This window comes from Podarcis melisellensis, assembly GCF_964234715.1.
Source record: "Podarcis melisellensis genome assembly, chromosome: 9".
NCBI classification, from domain to species: domain Eukaryota; kingdom Metazoa; phylum Chordata; class Lepidosauria; order Squamata; family Lacertidae; genus Podarcis; species Podarcis melisellensis.
In genome coordinates, this window is record NC_138541.1 from 42,931,200 (window position 1) to 42,948,925 (window position 17,726).

The following is a 17,726-nucleotide window of genomic DNA, read 5'->3' on the forward strand; positions in this document are numbered from 1 at the left end:
TTACTGGAATGGCCTGAACCAAGCTGAACCATTCCCTAAATTCTGACAACTCCCTCCCTTCAGATCCCAGCCAGCAGGCTTGATATGCGACATTGGTCAGCAATTGGGCTACCCTAGTCCAGTATCCAGCTACATTATAATCATAATGGGGATTGACCTTGACATAATCAATAAAAAATGTGTGTGGTGTTTGCTCCTTCTTGCTTGCACTCCTGGGCCTGAGGCACCGTAAGTTGATTATATGAGAGAGAGATGTTTTCATTTTTGTACATAAATGTAACGAAAGTAATAACGGGCTATCACATGGCACTCTTTATTCAAAACTATCCACAGGCCAAGCAGCAAATGTTTATTATATGTTAATATGTAAAATGAACATTAAGGTTTTACACTGATCTCCTATGCATGTCTAATCAGAAGCAAGAAAATCCCAATGAGTTCAATAGGGCTTATTTTAAGGTGAGTGTTCACGGGATTGCAAAGAAATCTATTGTACAATAAATTTGTCAACAAACCACTTATGCTTTCTCTTGTGCAGCGATGTTCCACTAGGGCAAAATATTTTACCAGAAGAACAAGCATACAATTAACTGATTTTAATATAGAACGACACTGGATTCGGTCCATTGTTTTTATGTTACTTTACTGTATACTGCATAGACATTTTTAAATACTAAGTGATTTAGAACTGCATATATATAGACATAAATATATAAAACTTGACAAGAAATGTTTCTCAAGGCTGCACACACCAAAAGTGAACATCATAGTAGGCTGATATCCTAACTATGCAAATTAGCGTCAAAACATCCAAGATTTTCCAGGTACCAACACTCATTAATCACAGTAGACTAGGGATGAATAAATGTAATTCCTGCATCTTATGCAGTCCATTATATTTCAGTGAAAAGCAGACAAAATAGAAAATTGTATTGAATTTTCTCATGTATAAAAGAACAAATTGCATTCAATCTACTTTTTTTTATCTACAAGAATCTCATTACTCTACGGAGTTGTTTAAATCAAAAAATAATTCTACAAAATGACTGAACTTTACACATTTTGGGAGCTGATAAGCAACAAATTTCTAAGGAAATACACAGGAGAAACGACAGAGCTAGCTAACACAGGTATCATTTAAGAAACAGTATTATTGAAGAGCAGCTTTACCATGGCTCCATAGCCTGTATTTACAGGAACATACCACTTAAAATGCCAAATCACTGGCTGCAAAAACAGCTGGAATTACTGTATACCCCTGAAAACATTCTGTACCATAAGCAACCATTATGGCTGCATGCGACAAAAGCAAAATGAGAAATCACTATACCTATATTACACAATTGCAATTCCTGCAGGAAATCTTGAAGTCTTACATATGGAAGCCCTGCTACGTCTCCTCAAGTGAGGCACTAGGCACCCTTTAATGGTACCCCAAAATCTAGCACTTGACCCAGCATGCCCAATGGAAGGACATTGTATTAGACATTGACATTGACATTAGACATTGTATAACACACGGGTTATGTCAGTATGGCACAGTTGTTAGAGTGCTGGAGGCCAGAGTGCAAATCCCTACTCAGCCACAAAGCTCAATGGGCCAGTCACTGACTCTCAGCCTAACTGACCTCATAGGGTGGTTGTGGTGATTAAATGAGGTCAGGGAGAACCATGTGAACCACCCTGAGCTCCTTGGAGAAAAGGGGGAAATAGATATGCAATAAATAATGGAATTTCTGTGTGGGATCTCTGTAAGGTCTGAAACAGACCTCAAAGAACAACATTCTCAACAAACAAAAGGAGCAATGTATTCCTGAGAAGGAGACTTCAGCACAAATTAAACAACTTCTTTAAAACAAATCAAGTATTTTACAACATACATTCTAAAAAGCTACCCACACAGTACCTTCCTCACAAGCCTTCTCATTTGTTCTTAAAAGTTTTCATCCAAGTTTCCCTCAAATCCCCATATAATTATAAAGTTGTGATAATATCCTCAGCATACTCGTTTTGCCTGCAGGCTGCTAGCAGGTACTCTTTCGTTCTTAGGTAGCAAATTGTGTTTTGTCTCATCACTGCTAAATGAGTAATAAAAGTCAAGTTTCTAAACAGAATGTCTGGAACCTGAGTGATAAAAATGTAAAATCCATGGAGTCCAAATGTAAAAAAATCAGTGGGACCAGATGCTGGTAATTACATCTAAGCTATCAGAAAGGCATGAAACCAAAACAAGGATAAAAACAACCTTTCAGTTTATAAGAGAATCAAACCTGAGGACAAATCAGTCAGTTCAAAATCATTCCTGTGTGGTACCAGGGATAGTTCTGTCGGACCATTTCTCTAAATTACATTGATCTTCATGGAAAAAGGATTACATTTCCATGCTAACAGAAGACACATGAACTGATTTGTGTGTTTTTTAAAAAAAAAATGGCAGGGGAATTTCAATAATATTTCAATTTCCTTTAGTTTTGTTTGTTTGTTTTTAATTCTACAATAAGATAAGCAAAATATGACTCCTTGTGTTCCATATAAGCTTCCAAGCACTTTCAAGTTGTTCATGGCAGTGGATTCAACTAGCAATTCAGATAAAATACAGCCAAGTAAACAATGTATTTCACTGCCTCTGTGATATCTTAGTGTAAAACCACCTGAATTTCTTTGATACTTTCAGAAGAACTCCAATTACTTTTCTAATTAATTCAAAAATCATTGCTGTTTTTGTCCTATGTTGCTGTATTGTATTTAACTCATTATTGTACAGCACACCAGAATTCTGTTAGCTGTTGTATAAACAAGCAATATTTATGTTTTCCAAAAAGTAATAACAGCAAATGAATGCATACAAAAACCAAAGGTAAAAGCACAATAAATCATGTTTAAGATAATCAGAATATATTTAAATGCTTGGATGAATTAAAAGAAAATGCCTTGAAAAGACAGAAGAGTTGGTGCCAGGCATACATCTCTGATTGCTGTATTGTATTTAACTCATTATTGTACAGCACACCAGAATTCTGTTAGCTGTTGTATAAACAAGCAATATTTATTTTTTCCAGAAAGTAATAACAGCAAATGAATGCATACAAAAACCAAAGGTAAAAGCACAATAAATCATGTTTAGGATAATCAGAATATATTTAAATGCTTGGATGAATTAAAAGAAAATGCCTTGAAAAGACAGAAGAGTTGGTGCCAGGCATACATCTCTGAGGAGGGCAGATTGTTGGGGAGGTGGTACTTCTTCAAATATTATGGTTCCAAGGCATAGCATGCTCACACTGTGGAGTCCCTATTGAGTGAGAGAGCTTACTGAGGGGAGTTGTCTAGCCTACTCCTCATAAATACATTTGATTTGATAACTGGCCTCTGGACATTACGCAATAGGGCACCTTCTAGCTGAAGCCTGCATAGCCAGATAGATGGGAAGCGCATCATAGCACATTTCCATGCCAGGAGTTACAGTATAATCAAAATTGTACTTTGTTGTGGGAAAAGATAACTACGTATTTGCTCAAATTAACTGCATGTACAATGAGACAGAAGGCTCCAGTGAGCTATGATGAGAACAACCCCTTTCACCTTTCCAACAGGGAGGTTAATTGCTTAGTCCTTGCCTGACTTGCTAATTTTCCAGAACAGATTTTCACAAGTAACAGGAAGATTACCCTCTGGTAATGTTACAGAGAAAGCTTATGACTGGCTTTCTCATTAATTATTTCACACACACTCTCTCTCTCGCTCTCTGTTATTTGTATACAAAACTAATACTCCTCAATCACATGGAAATCCAGGACTGCATTGATGCAGGTGAACCATTTCTGCTATACTCCAAAGAGAATCTAGTAATCACAATCAACACCTCAAACATATTTGGAGATTTGATTATAAAACAAAGGCACCACTGTCATTTGGAAACAGAATGGTTCTTGGGGGACTATTTCTAGCCCCAAAGTGACAGGCTCTATACCATCCATACAGATCTCAGAAACTGGGAGTCAGCCAAAGGAGGTGCTTGCTTCTAGCACTTGATCCTGATGAAGACCAAGAAACTCTGATGTCATCAAACTATAATGCAAGCAGCACCTTTTACATGGATTGTGCCTAGATTTCCTTTTTCAACCAAAGAACCAAGAGACTGTTTGGTGCCAATGCTAGGCTTTATATTTCTAATCTCATTTCCAATGTGTATCCAGTTACTGTTTTCCCTTAAGAAAAATATAATTGTGTGAGATTTAGAATTTCTCTCAGTGTACTCTTTGCTACATTTATGGCTGTCTGTAAGACAGGTAGACTGCACTGTTGATTTAGGACCAACTGCAATTAAAATACTTAATTTTTAAGGTTTCAATAGCAGCCTTTGTGTACGTATGCAAGTCCAAGCACAATCAGGATTAGGAACACGGAGCTTAGCCTCTTCCCCACACCACGATCCCTGTGAATATCTCCTATGAAGCTGCTCTTAGCCTAGAAGCAAAGGTTAATTGGTGCCAATAGCCTTCAGAGTCTAGTCACAGTTGGGAGGGTAGAACCAGAGGTGTAGCTAGGGGTTGGCGAAACTAGCCCCACTGACAATGCAGGCTTGGCGGGGGGGGGGCACAGAAATCACCAGTGTATGGAACATATAATGTATAGGTGTGTTGCAGCAAGATCAAATGCAGGAAAGACTTCCCGTCCTTCTTGCACCACAGCACAAAGCCGTGCGGTGAAGTGATTTGGGTGGGGAGATACAGCTCCTTCCAAGGGCACAACGGACCCTAGGTACACCTCTGGATAGATCAGTCTTAATCCAGTTAGTTTCCATTCCATATGTATTCACTAGAAATGGGATAGAATAGACGCAGAAAAATCCTTTAAAATAAACTGCTTTTCTTCTTCTCTTTTTACATATGCCAGCTGTCTGGAACTGCTAGTGTGTGATACTTCTGCCACATGTGTGGAAAGTCTTGCTGCCATTAACCCTAAGAGGAAAAAAGGAGGTGTGATAATGTGCCATCACTTTCAGGGAGGTTGTACAAGGGGAAAAGGGGGAGTGTACAAGGGAAAAAATGCCTGCCCCTAAGGGTTCAGGGAAACAGACATCTTTTCCCATGTACGTTCTCCTTGAGAGTGAAGACATGCTGTCGTATCCTGTGGAAACTGCAGTAAGATTTACAAAATGTGCCGCATAAGTAACACTTTCTAGCTGTTCCTGGGCTCTAGTACGTGTAAAAAGGAAAAGGAAAAAAGTTCAGCTCTCAGACCACATTGTAACGGAATCCAATAGGAGTGCAGATTCCAAAGCAGACCCACATCTGATCCACGCAATAGTCTGGGAGGTGAGAATTGGGCTAAGTCTGCTTTGGGTTGCAAACTCACCAAATATATTCTCTATCTATACTAAGGAGTCTCTGTAGGAAAGGGGGCACGCTAAGTGCCTATAAGAAATCAGTAAGGTGCAATGGGTATCACAGGTTTCAAAAATGATTCATCATAAATCATTGAAAGCATACCCAAAATAGATCAGGTGAAAAGAAAAGAGGGAAATATGTCCAGGATGGCTAGCAATGAAACGTGGGTGGTGGCAATATGTACACATCATATTGCTAATAGTTCAGTCTTCAGCTATATGTAAAAAGATAAATCTTTATGTATAAGCGGAAAAACAAACACGAATAGCAGATCCTCTTTTTCCAAGAGGCATTAACACCAATTCACTGGGTATACTAGCAAGGAAATGGAAGGGAAGCCATAGTTTATCCTCCTCCTCTTAGATTCAAGCTAACGATAGCATTTTATAATCCTACTGCTAGTAGCTATCTTGAATAATGTAGTTCCCAAGGCAGCAAAAATAGTTTTTTCATATCTTCTGGAAGTCCCAACGGTATAAATGTACACATTGGGGGTTGGGGGTAGGACAAAAAACATGAACTTTTTTATAATGAATCTTAAACAGTGTTGTTGAGATTGATTTGTTGTATAGCATCCATTCAGACCTGCAAATCAGGCTGAATTTTATTTTCTTATCTAACAGAACCAAGAAAATAGTATTCAGAAATAATGGTAACTGCATGGGAAATGGGTGAGCTACAATGTTGATGGTAAAAAAACACACCCAATAATTTCTTTTCCTTAGAGAATGCTTGAATTGTTAAATTTAGTGGCATAAACACATAGCTAAGACATTTCAGTAAACCATATCTGAACTAGATTTCAAAATGCTTTTTCTGTATGAAAGTGTAAATTTGTTCTCTGGCCCACTTAAGATAATTCTCTACATATATTTAAATGAGGGAATAAAATGAATATAAAAATGGCTTCATGCATTAGCTTGAGTCATAAGAAGTCATTTGCTTTGCCTTTGCTTCTGGTGTCTGTATCACTAGTATGGGATAATATGGGGAAGGGAGATCTGGGCCAAGGGATGGAGTTATCTACTAGTTCCTCTCAACCTCATGTTATCTTTTAGGATACTAAATGCTGAGGCTCTTCTATATACGCTATCGCTCTTGACTGCCCAAGAGCTGTGTCAATAGTCTGAACCAAGGCCTCATCTGCACTATACATTCAAAGTAGGATTGTTAAGTTGTGGGTGAACATATCAGATAGCACAGTGATTCTTCAAACAGCTCTTGCTTACTCACAGACCAGAACAGAACTGAACTGAAGGGTTCAGGCAGCCTGCTTATATAGAGCTCCACCAGAACGCAACAGCAACCATTTTCTGTAACTATCCAATCACTGAACGTCACTTTCGATCCCTTATTTGCATATGTGGACCTGAGTGAAAAACTATCTACAGTATCCCCCCTGTTGGCCCAGGGTAAGAACTTCAGTACATAACAAGGATCATACCATGTTAAAGAGTCATGGCTCCCACCCCCAAGAATCCTGGGAACTGTAGTTTATTAAGGTACCATGAGGTGTTAGAAGTTTAGCTCTGCGAAGGGTTCCTAAGAGTTCTTTAACCATTAATAATTATTCTCAGCAAAATCTGGGAATTTATGCTCCATTGAGTTTCTCATTTTCAGTTTCAAGTTCTCCTGATCAGAGAGTTGTAGGCATAGCCTAGAATTTGTAAGCAAATTAAATTAACACCCCCCAAAAAAAACCCCAAAGGTTTTAACAAACTGTGCTGATATTCACTCAAGTTCCAAAATGCCAAGAAATAGCAATTGGGAAATTGCAGCTGTTAAAGGTTGTGTTCTTAACAGTTATGTTACTTATAGATATGGTATTCTATTTTACCCGTGGTTAGTTCAAGCATCACTATTACCTAGGCGCTCAACAGGTGTTGCTGGTTGTTGCCATTCTCAGGTAGGAATTACTCACTGGCCAATTCGGGTTGCACAATTAACACCGATTTGGAGTTCTTGTGCAGCAACACTACTTTCACCCCAAACTAGCCTTTTTGCAGCAAGGAAAGTGAAAGTCATCCTTTCCCCTTCTTTCTAACATTGTCTCAAACTCTGCCTTCTCTTTCCATATATCTGAATTTCTTGTCAGCTTCCCAAGGAAGAGTCTAATTTGTAGTAAACAGATTGAACTTTGCTCCTTTTTCTTTCACCTTTTCAAAAGTTTTTACATGCTCCCAATCCTGAAAGATTTCCAGCTTATTTTCTAGCCACTATTAGTAATTTCCCAGCGTCAGTCTAAATTAAACCTTTCATCTTCTATCACAGAGGCTGACAGGGAGGTTTTAGGTGACAAAAAGTCCAGGTCTCCTTTTCTAGAAAAAAGAAAAGTAAGAAAGTAGAAATTAAGGTGATGAAAAAGGTCTTTTCTTTTATGGCAGCTGGGCAGGTGGGTAAGTTTAGCACACTCTTCTCAATAGCCACAAGAGGAAGCCAATTTTGGTTGCTATCAAGGAGCAGCAAATTGTTAATTGTATTTTTACTGCCAGGAATGGGAAAGGATATGCCAAAATAAATTGATCAGCCTTACACCCTGAACTGGAGTTGGGGGGAAGGGAGAAGCATTTACTTCTTCATCTTAGGCAACAAAACGTTCTTGGCTGGCCCTGCTGCCCACTAACTGAAGTTCTCAAGGAGACTTACAATTCATTTAAAACACAACGAAAAGGCCAGAATTCTAAGGGAAAGGTGAAAGTGTATGTAAGATACCAGATGTTCCAGCTCACTGCCACTTTGCTCCTGTAAGTTTGCCCAGATTGAAAAAACGAGCTTCTCTGAAAAATTTGTAAGTCAAATAAGTGTTGGAAATGCAAAGAGAAAGAAGGTACGTTCTATCATATGTGGTGGTCTCGCAGTAAGGTTAAAGCTTACGGGGAAATGATATATAATGAATTGAAAAATATGTTTAAAATAATATTTGTTAAAAAAACAACAACCAGAAGCTTTCCTTCTGGGAATTATAAGGTTAGAACTACCCAAACAGTATAGAAATTTATTCATGTAGGCGACTACAGTGGCAAGAATCCTATTTGCCCAAAAATGGAAAGAAGTAGTCCCAACGAAAGCAGATTGGATACAAATACTCATGGATTATGCAGAAATGAAGAAACTTACCAGAAGAACAAAAAATCAAGGCGACAAACCTTTTTGAAAGGAATGAAAGTGGTATATTGAGTATTTACAAACAAACTGTAAACAGCTTAAGACACTGGCAGGATTATTGTAAAAACCTGCAGTTTCATAAGAGTAAATAATTAAAGTAGATGAATAAAAAAGTAAGAGTAATTTAGAATATACAGGAAATGGTAAATATAAACCACAGAAAGAGGAAGGATTATGTTGAGTTTTGAAATGTTAAAATGACTGTAAAACTATTGAAATGTATATAACTGAAAATAAAATTAAAAATTATTAAGAAAGAAACAAGTTTCTCTGCACTTTCACATGAAACTTTCTTCCTTCTATTTTGATAATGGCAGTGCCCCCCTGAGGCAGAAATGCATCTTGCTCTTGCATTTGAGAGTTGTGGTGCCAGTTCACAACTGCGGACTTGGCTGCCATTGATCTGATATTGTACACGGTCTTACATAAAAGTCTTTATTGATTGAGAAATCATTTTGGGGAAGCGTTTTGTCTCACAAATTATATTCTTCATTTGAAAAGGAAACATTTTTTTTCCTTTCCTTTCCTTTTTTCAAATTTTCAGGGGAAAAAGGCTTTGGAGAAAAGATCCAGGAAAGAAATTCCCCGCACCTCCCCATTTTTTCTGGTCCCCACCCAGGTTTCATATCTCTAACAATACCAATGTTACTTAAGGGCTTGTCAGCTGGAAAATGTACTGAATTCTATGTGAAGTGCAACAGGCTGAAGTACTGTTATGCATTAAAGATGACACTCCTATCAGGAGCTAGTCTTCCAGCTACAGCTTCCAACCTGCACTATTGTTGCTAGCTTCTGAATTCCAACAAAATTATATTCTTTCCAGTAAAGCATCAAGTTCTAAAGTGCAACAGAATAGAGGCCACGGAAAATTCAGGTATCTGGGAAGTGGGGGCTGCCGTCATATGCACTTAGAAGCTCTAGAAAAGTAGCCTACTTATCAACACAAGAACATGCTCTCTTACAGCTTCCAGACCATTTTGAAGTCAGCAGCACACATACTTAGACAGTGGCTAGACTTCATATGTCAATTTCCCCCCCTAAGGAAAGTGGACTGGAGGGTGGGGAGAAGGTGAGAAAGTACTAGCAGACTTCTTCCACAAACGACTCGCTATCCCTTTCCAAGTGCCCAGTGGCAAAAATAATGTGCTCATCCTGACAAGTCTCCCAGAACAAATCTAAAGCATTTGCCTCTGCTGTCTTCCACAACTCAGCCCAGCTTGCCACATTATCATTCGCCTTAGTAAAGAAACCTGATTTCAAACAATTATTCACTTCTCTTCTGTTTTGATGTCAGGTCCGTGTTTCAACAACGGAAGGGCTGTTCCTTTCTTTCCCATTCCCTGTTCCAATGTTTCTTCTTGACAGCTCTTTAGTAATGCTTGACTGGATAGGCCTGCCTCATGTAAAACACCGAAAATGTTAAGCATTCCTGAAGAAAAGCAAAGTGTGAAAACTGACATGCCATTTGTTTTGAGCAAAGCAGCAATTCTCTATCACTTTAATACAAGAGTTTGGGTAAGACTTTCACTCAGAATAAATGGTTCTATTCACAAAATAAATGTCCTAGACAAAATATTGAGAAGGCAGCTAAGTAAGTAGATGCAATATGCTAAAAACAGGGTGTACCTTGGGCACATGCTACATTGTAAATGTCTACGAGTTACTCTGCTTCTTGCATGACTTAAAATGTCTATTTATAAAGTATTGTTTTCATGCAGTAAGCAACCAATATTAAAGAAATGGTAGCAACTTTTGAAGGGAGTGTATGTACAACAGACAGGCAAGTAAATAGAATGGAGAAAAATAATAGCATGCTAACAGGTCTAGAATTGTGGCCTGTTGACACAATACAAACCTGCACAGTGTTACTAATGCCCTTATTATTACAATGGATGTGGCAGAGCTTGATTATGCATTGTTCTGGATGCACAGCAACAACTTGTGGCTCAAGACACAGCACTGCAGAATGTCAACACTGTTCCCCAAAGCCTCTGTCTTCATCCACTAAACTTACTGTGTTAAGGATTTTTTTTTTTTTAAAAAAAGATACTGGCAAAGAGAGTGCATAAAAGAATCCAGTAAACAAAGTTGCCACAGCTGGGCAAGTATGCAATGCAACATCTCCCCCTTTATTCTGGCATATCTGCCTTTCGACAATCGGGTCGCTAGGCAGTTGGCAAAACATCTTCAGGCCTCAATCATGAGCAATTTGGTCATTCAAACTCTTATTCAGGAAGCTGCACCTCTCCAAAGTCTGGCTGCACTCCTGTGCAAAATATTTAAATACTACTGACTTCAGTGAAATTCAGAGTTGCGCCTAGCACTAGTATGGATCTACACAGTTTCTTTAATAAAAAACTGGGCATCACTTTCACACACAGTAGTTGTACTGGGATATTTATAAATATTATGAATAAGAGTGATTTAGAGCTGGTAATGAACCTCCTAATGGCAGGTTGCATGGAATTGCATTCAAATCGAAACCTAAAACCACTCCTACTCCCAACACAGTACGAATGGCAGCTAAGAGCTGGGAAAAATTAGCATCCCTCAAGCAAATAACCTTCAGCATGAACAATAGGCAACATATAATTTTCAGACAAAAACAGATTGCACTGATTATGTCTTTGGAACAACTATTCAGAGCAGTAAAATATGGGTCGCATTTATTCAGTCTCTTACATTTGTTCAAGATATATAAATATATATTTACTCAGAGTATACATATTGATGTTGATGAACATGCCCAAGTTAGGACCATTAAATTCAAATGGTCTACTCTAAACAAAACTTAGTTAAATATCACTCACAGAAAGTAAAATGGAATGTAACTTTTCCAATACAGTGGTACCTCAGTTGCCGAATGGCTTAGCTCCCGAACAAATTGGCTCCCGAACGCCGCAAACCTGGGAGTGAGTGTTCTGGTTTTCGAACGGTTTTTGGAAGCCGAATGTCTGACGTGGCTTCCACTTGAGTGCAGGAAGCTCCTGCAGCCAATCGGAAGCCGCACCTTGGTTTTCGAACCGTTCCGGGTGTTGAATGGACTCCTGGAACGGATTAAATTCGACAACCAAAGTACCACTGTATATATTTTGGCTGTCAAAGCCTGCGATCATCCACCCTATGGAACATATGAAAAACAATATTCTAAAATACATTTTCTTTCTTGTCCATGTCATAAGCAAGTTTACAAACCAAGCAAAGCAGTACTTTTAAATAGGGGCTCTCTGTTCATGTCATGCATTGACAACTATTAAAAATAGCCGAACATATCTGTTTGTAGGAGGGGTCATTTTTACCTTAACAATACTCTTGAAGCTGCTGAAAAGGAAATTTTCTGTTTATAGATGTCAAAGCGTGCAACTCTGTATTCACCTTGATAGAACAGCAATATTATTTCAACAGCCAACACATGCGAGCCAAAAAATTAAAAGGGGAGAGGTGGTTGGCAACAAAAGTACAATATACTTGAAAAGCTTGAAGAAAGAACAGTTTGCATTCAAAGCAAAACAAAAAGAAGCAGGCAAAGCCAAAATGGTTTCAAATAAAGTACAATAAGGCGCAAGCACTACTGTTTTTTTTAAAAAAAAAGTTAATTTAGCACCTTTCAAAGGTTGCTGGTATGGATTTGCACATGCCATCATCATGAAATAGAACTTTCACTCACCAAGGCAGAGATATGTGAAGCATCACCTGTGACCTCAGGGGTTCTTGTGCTGTTTGGGAGTCTGTGAGGATTACGAGCTATCGCTTGGCACCAGCCCAACATTTTCTCCTTCCACTTATCCCTTTTCAATTTCTGAAATTCTGAAAATAATTCACATTCCCTGAAACAGTGGTATTTTTAGTTTGTTGCATGTATGTGTCTGGGCATGCAATTATATATATATGCATGCGTGTGTTTGATCTGCCTATGAATAATAAAACTAAAATGACGGGGGCAAGGTGGAGTGGGGAATCTAGACCAGGCTTCCCCAACCTGGGCCCTCCAGATGTCTTTGGCCTACAACTCCCATGATCCCTAGCTAGCAGGACCAGTGGTCAGGGATGATGGGAACTGTAGTCTCAAAACATCTGGAGGGCTGAGGTTGAGGAAGCCTGATCTAGACGCATCAATCCTAAACACACTTCTATCCAGAAACGAGTCCCAAATAAATGTGACAGTGGCTTCTGGCATACCTGTGAAGTTAAACTATAGGTTCTTTACTGTAAGTAAATGTTATTGGATCCAGATTTAGTAGACCAGAGATTGGGAGCCATGAACAATCTGAGGGTCGCATTACCTTGTTGGAAACATTCAAGGGGGTATGTGTCAATAGTGGGTGGAGGCAAAGGAAAAAATAGGCAGAGCAAAAGGTGTAAGCAGGCTACATTTTAGCAATTCAAAAGTAAGAGGTTTCTGCATACATACACCCCCAGTGTAGGCAAACAAGAGTTATCATCACAATTCAAGAGCACATTTCATCAAGGCAACAGCACCTGAGGAGGGCATGGGACAGGGTCAGAAAGGGGTATGATGCAGAGGGGTTGTTTGGTCGACAGAAGATACTGATAGCCAGAGAGAGAAGTCTGGAGATACACACTGAGCTCCAGGCCTGAGGTGCCCCACCCCTGGAGTATAGCCACTGGATTAAGTGGGATTACTCTAAATCTGGATCCAACCCAATATTTTTAGGACTGAGATTTCATAGGAAACATACAGAAAATTACTAAAATGCATATATACTGGGAGAATTATGCACACAATATTGCATTACATGCATTAATTAATGCTTTCTTCAGGTTCAAAATGCCATGTACCACCAGCAGATCAAATACCACACATGAATAAATATTACATTCTAATAACAAAACTTCTTCAACTGAAAGTATATTCCACATTTTCCAGAATTAACCCCATTACATTCAAGTTTATGTTACTAAATTTTAAAATGTTCAGATAAAAAAATCCCAGATCAACTGCCTTTAGACTCCAGATTTATGAAACCAATAGTGTACTTCACAGCTGTATTCTGGATCATACCCTGTTAGAAATGGTACAACTCCAACAGTATTATCTTATGCTTTTTTAAAAAGGAAAATGAAATGAAAAACTCAAAGACATTGCATGCGATCCTAAACATGCATAATTGTAAGTAGGCTCACTTGGAACAACCAAAGTTTCCTTCCCAGTTAGTAGGAGGATATAAAATTGAAAATAATTCAAAATATAAGTTCATTTAATTACATCAGTTACATATCACGTGTACTGATTTTTTAGCTTATTTCAGATGGTGAGAACAGGTTTATTACCTATTACCTAATACTTTAAAGTCCGAAAATGAATTTCCTTTTCACTTAAAACTAATGTCTACAAAGTCACTGTAGCAAATAGGTGCAGTTGTGGATGTCACATATCCGTCTACTTTGTTCTTCTTTTATTGAAAATCCCTATGCTGAATATGATGAATCTGATACTTAAAAGACTTCCTGAATAGTTTGCCTCACCAGCTTTTGTTCCGACCTGCAATAAGCCAGGTGGGACTTGCAGTTACTCTCCTGCTCAAGTACAGTCCACTCCATTGTTATAACCACACACATTTCCACCATTTTGATTTAATGAACATTTCACTAATTCAAAAATCAGCATTCATGAAGGTAACCTACCATAAACCTCCTAGTATGGAAAGCTGTGCTCTCTGATTGTCTTATATGCATCTTGCTTAATTAAACTTTCCAAGAGTAATTATCACCAAAACGTACACTCCATATTTTTTTAGTGGAATTCAAGCATGTAGCCACAATTTATGTTGAATAATAAAAGCAATGCTGATGACAGTTAACACAAAACTTTTGATTCAAATCAGATCCAGTACAGAGGTCGCAGTGCTGTTACTAAAACGGACCTTTCAGACATTCCAGGTTCAGATATGCACTGTGTACTATGCTATCTGTCATTCACACCAAGCTTTCTGAAATTTATAAGTCTTCTAAAAGACTTCAAGAGACCCTTGAACAAAAGGATTCTATGAACTGGTGTATTACATAGAAAATGCACAATGTCTCATAGAAAATCCTTCATTGCAGAAGTACACATTCACATTAAGTGATACTTGCCAAAACAGCCATTAACTCAACAAAATACGTATCAGGAGAAAAATGATGACCAATATGAATACTATGGTATGACAATGAGGAAGAAAATTGCTGTAATTCCAAACATTGCCTTTTGGAGATAGTGGCAATGTGGCTTTTATCAGACCAGTTCAACCCTCGTCACCACTGCACCACCCTCATAAGGCACTACAAGATTTCTGAAGCTTCCCAAAATTTTAGGGTTGGTTTGTTGGGTGGCTAGCAGTTTCTCTTGAAGGAATTCCACTTAGTTGTTCTCTGGGTTCCTGCCTATAATGACAACTCACCAAGTTTTTACACAGCCCATTAATCTTGACATTCATTCTAGGTAAAATGTTTTGCCCTCTGCCAAAATTTGGAAACAATTGGAAATGCTGTTCCAAAGCTGAAGGCTGCCAACTAGACTGATTGGTCCCCTTTAACAAATTCATGCAAAAAATCAGGCACCTCTAGAGGCTGAAGGAGTCATTATGCTTTGGAAAAAATGCTGCCTACTCAACCTGTGAATATAAAATTTTTGCATCCCTTGCATACTTCTGTTGTCATACTGCTCAGTCAGGGTCTGATCACAGATGAAAATCAAGACAGAAGCGCTCAGGGATCATTATAACACACAGCAATATGTCATTGGGTTTGAGAGTTGGCCCCTTTTGACAAATTACAATAAAAAACAAGCATAATAACTAGTACTTTCTTGCAAACCTAGATAATGTGCATATTCTGATGCAGTGGGGGAACACTGCAATTCTGTAATTTTAAACTGTGTTGCACTCCCACAGAAATGAATATGATCTTGAGCTAATATTCACATACACGAGATTATTTGAAATTACTGTGACCAACTGAGTCTAAGAACACCAGGCCAATAAATCCATACAGTCAATATCATAAGTTCATATAGGCTCCCCAATCTTGTATATGGCTGTTCCTGGCTACAGCTGTGCTGGAATGTGGTGAGTGACACAAGCATTTTGTCCCTTGATTTGTCCCTGGAAACTACACTTGGGTTCAAACCAATATTTTTAATAACTCAAGGGAGATGTAAAATTTAAAGAAAATTAATACAAATTACAGTCTGATGTATTAAAATTAACATTTGTTTCATCTACAAAAGGCAGCTCTCTTTTATTAATGCCATGTAATTTAAATATCTCAACAAGAAACGATTTGAGACACTTTTAAGTCAAAAGTTGATGCTGTCTGATTCCTTAAGACACACAAATGGCATTAAACAAAAGGAAATGAAACACAAAGCATTTTCCCACACATATATTGAATGACTTATTCCTCTTTCTTGGCAAGATTCCTAACAGCGACAGAATGAAGGAATTTTGCGAGTTATGAAACACATTAGCAAAGATGGACAAAAATGCCCAGGACTAGAATGGTTGTGGGGGAGGTATCTGAACTCCTATGTGCTAACAATACTCTATTTTATTTATAAAAAGTTTTTCAAAAAACTAGGTGCAGTTTCCAAACCAGCCTTAAGGAAAGCACAACTCAAGAGTACATTGCAAAAAGTTAAAATGCCAGCCATTTGAACCAGTTGCAATGGCTGACTGGGACGATGTGAACAATGAGCCTGTAGGTCAAAGATAATCTAAATAAATAAATGCAGATATAATTGGATCAGGGTCCTGAGAGATGTGTGTGCTCCCCCCCCCCCACATTGTCTCTCAGGGTAGTTATTCAGAACCATTGAAGGGCAAAGGAAGAATATGTGCCATAAAGAGAAAGAGCCGAGGACTGCTAGACCTCTAAAGCTCTCATACACAGACATGTAGCTCATGCCCAACACCAGTACTTATCAACTTAGTGCAGTCTGTTAAGAGGGCTGAAAAGGAAGACAACCTATCCAGGGATAATGGTTTCATGAAAAGGGGAAGACAGCTGTATTCCCTAGTTTGTTTTTTAAAATGCAAAAATAATAATGGCTTACATTGTATGCTTTTTTCAGTTGCTGGTCTTGCTACGGCTATCAGTGGTCATGTTTTTATCTTGCCAGATTGGATTGAAGGCCTACAAATGGCTACTTTCCTTGAGAATATGAAAGGAACATAGGAAGCTGCCTTATAACAGTCAGACCATTGGTCCATCTAGTTCAGAAATGTCCACAGCCTTCCCGGGTTTCAGAAAGCAGCTTTTCCCAGGCACACCCGGAGATGCCAAAGATTGAATCTAGCACCTTCTGTGTGCAAAGAGTGTGGTCTGTCACTGTCACCCTAGGCCCTTTCCAATCTTGAGGAACAGCAATATGGTGAGCTTGGCAAACAAGAGGGAAATTTGACACCGGGAAGGCATATCAAATAAACTGAAAGTGTACAGTGGTACCTCGGGTTAAGAACTTAATTCGTTCCGGAGGTCCGTTCTTAGCCCAAAACTGTTCTTAACCTGAGGTACCACTTTAGCTAATGGGGCCACAGGGTTTAGTGAGCGGAGTAGGAGACGCAACCAATCTGCCACACACTCAAAAAATCAGTGGGGCTATAACCATCACTCTTGTTTTAAGTGTGTGCTGACCAGTTTATCCTAACTTTTTAAAGAATGTGTGTGCAGTGTATCTCCCCTCCTAAAAGGGAATTTTCCTATTCAGGGTACCAGCCAGGCATTGCTTCCAAGCAGAACTTTCGACTTTTCTTCATTGTCTCACATTCATTTTTTTTGTTTTACAACTCTTGTTCTTTATTACATGCTGCTTAGCATCCTCATTGGGCTGATCTTTGTGGTTTACCAACTCTGCAACCTTTTGGGTTCTCCCAGTCTTGCTGATGTCTCCTCATTTTTCACTGGCTCTATTTTGGCTATAATCCTGGTGCGTGGTATTAGTAATGGGTGACATCCCAGTAAGTCATACAGAGTCTGCTCCTGAGTATGACTAACATTGGGTATCACCCAATTATTTCATCTTTGTTATCTCTACCCAATTAACAATATGATGAAATCTCTGTAGCAACAGCACGATAGTACAGAAAGCAAGTTTATAGATTCCTATAAAATTCAATATTATGTCAGGACATAACTAGTCTCCACCTCCACACACAAAAACACTCTATTCTA

At 38.6% G+C, this 17,726-nt stretch overlaps 1 protein-coding gene across 7 annotated transcripts in view; it reads right to left on the reverse strand.

Moving 5' to 3' along the window:
* Positions 1–17,726, reverse strand: part of MARCHF1 (membrane associated ring-CH-type finger 1) — a 113,619-nt gene that overhangs the window by 60,178 nt on the left and 35,715 nt on the right. For 6 of the 7 annotated variants that reach the window (XM_081926081.1, XM_081926082.1, XM_081926083.1 and 3 more), the window contains one exon: positions 12,223–12,362. The exons of the other annotated variant lie outside the window; for it this stretch is intronic. In XM_081926081.1, the coding sequence (XP_081782207.1) occupies positions 12,223–12,324 (102 nt within the window). In that variant the 5' untranslated portion in view covers positions 12,325–12,362. The remainder of the gene's footprint in view (positions 1–12,222; positions 12,363–17,726) is intronic. 7 annotated transcript variants of the gene reach the window in all.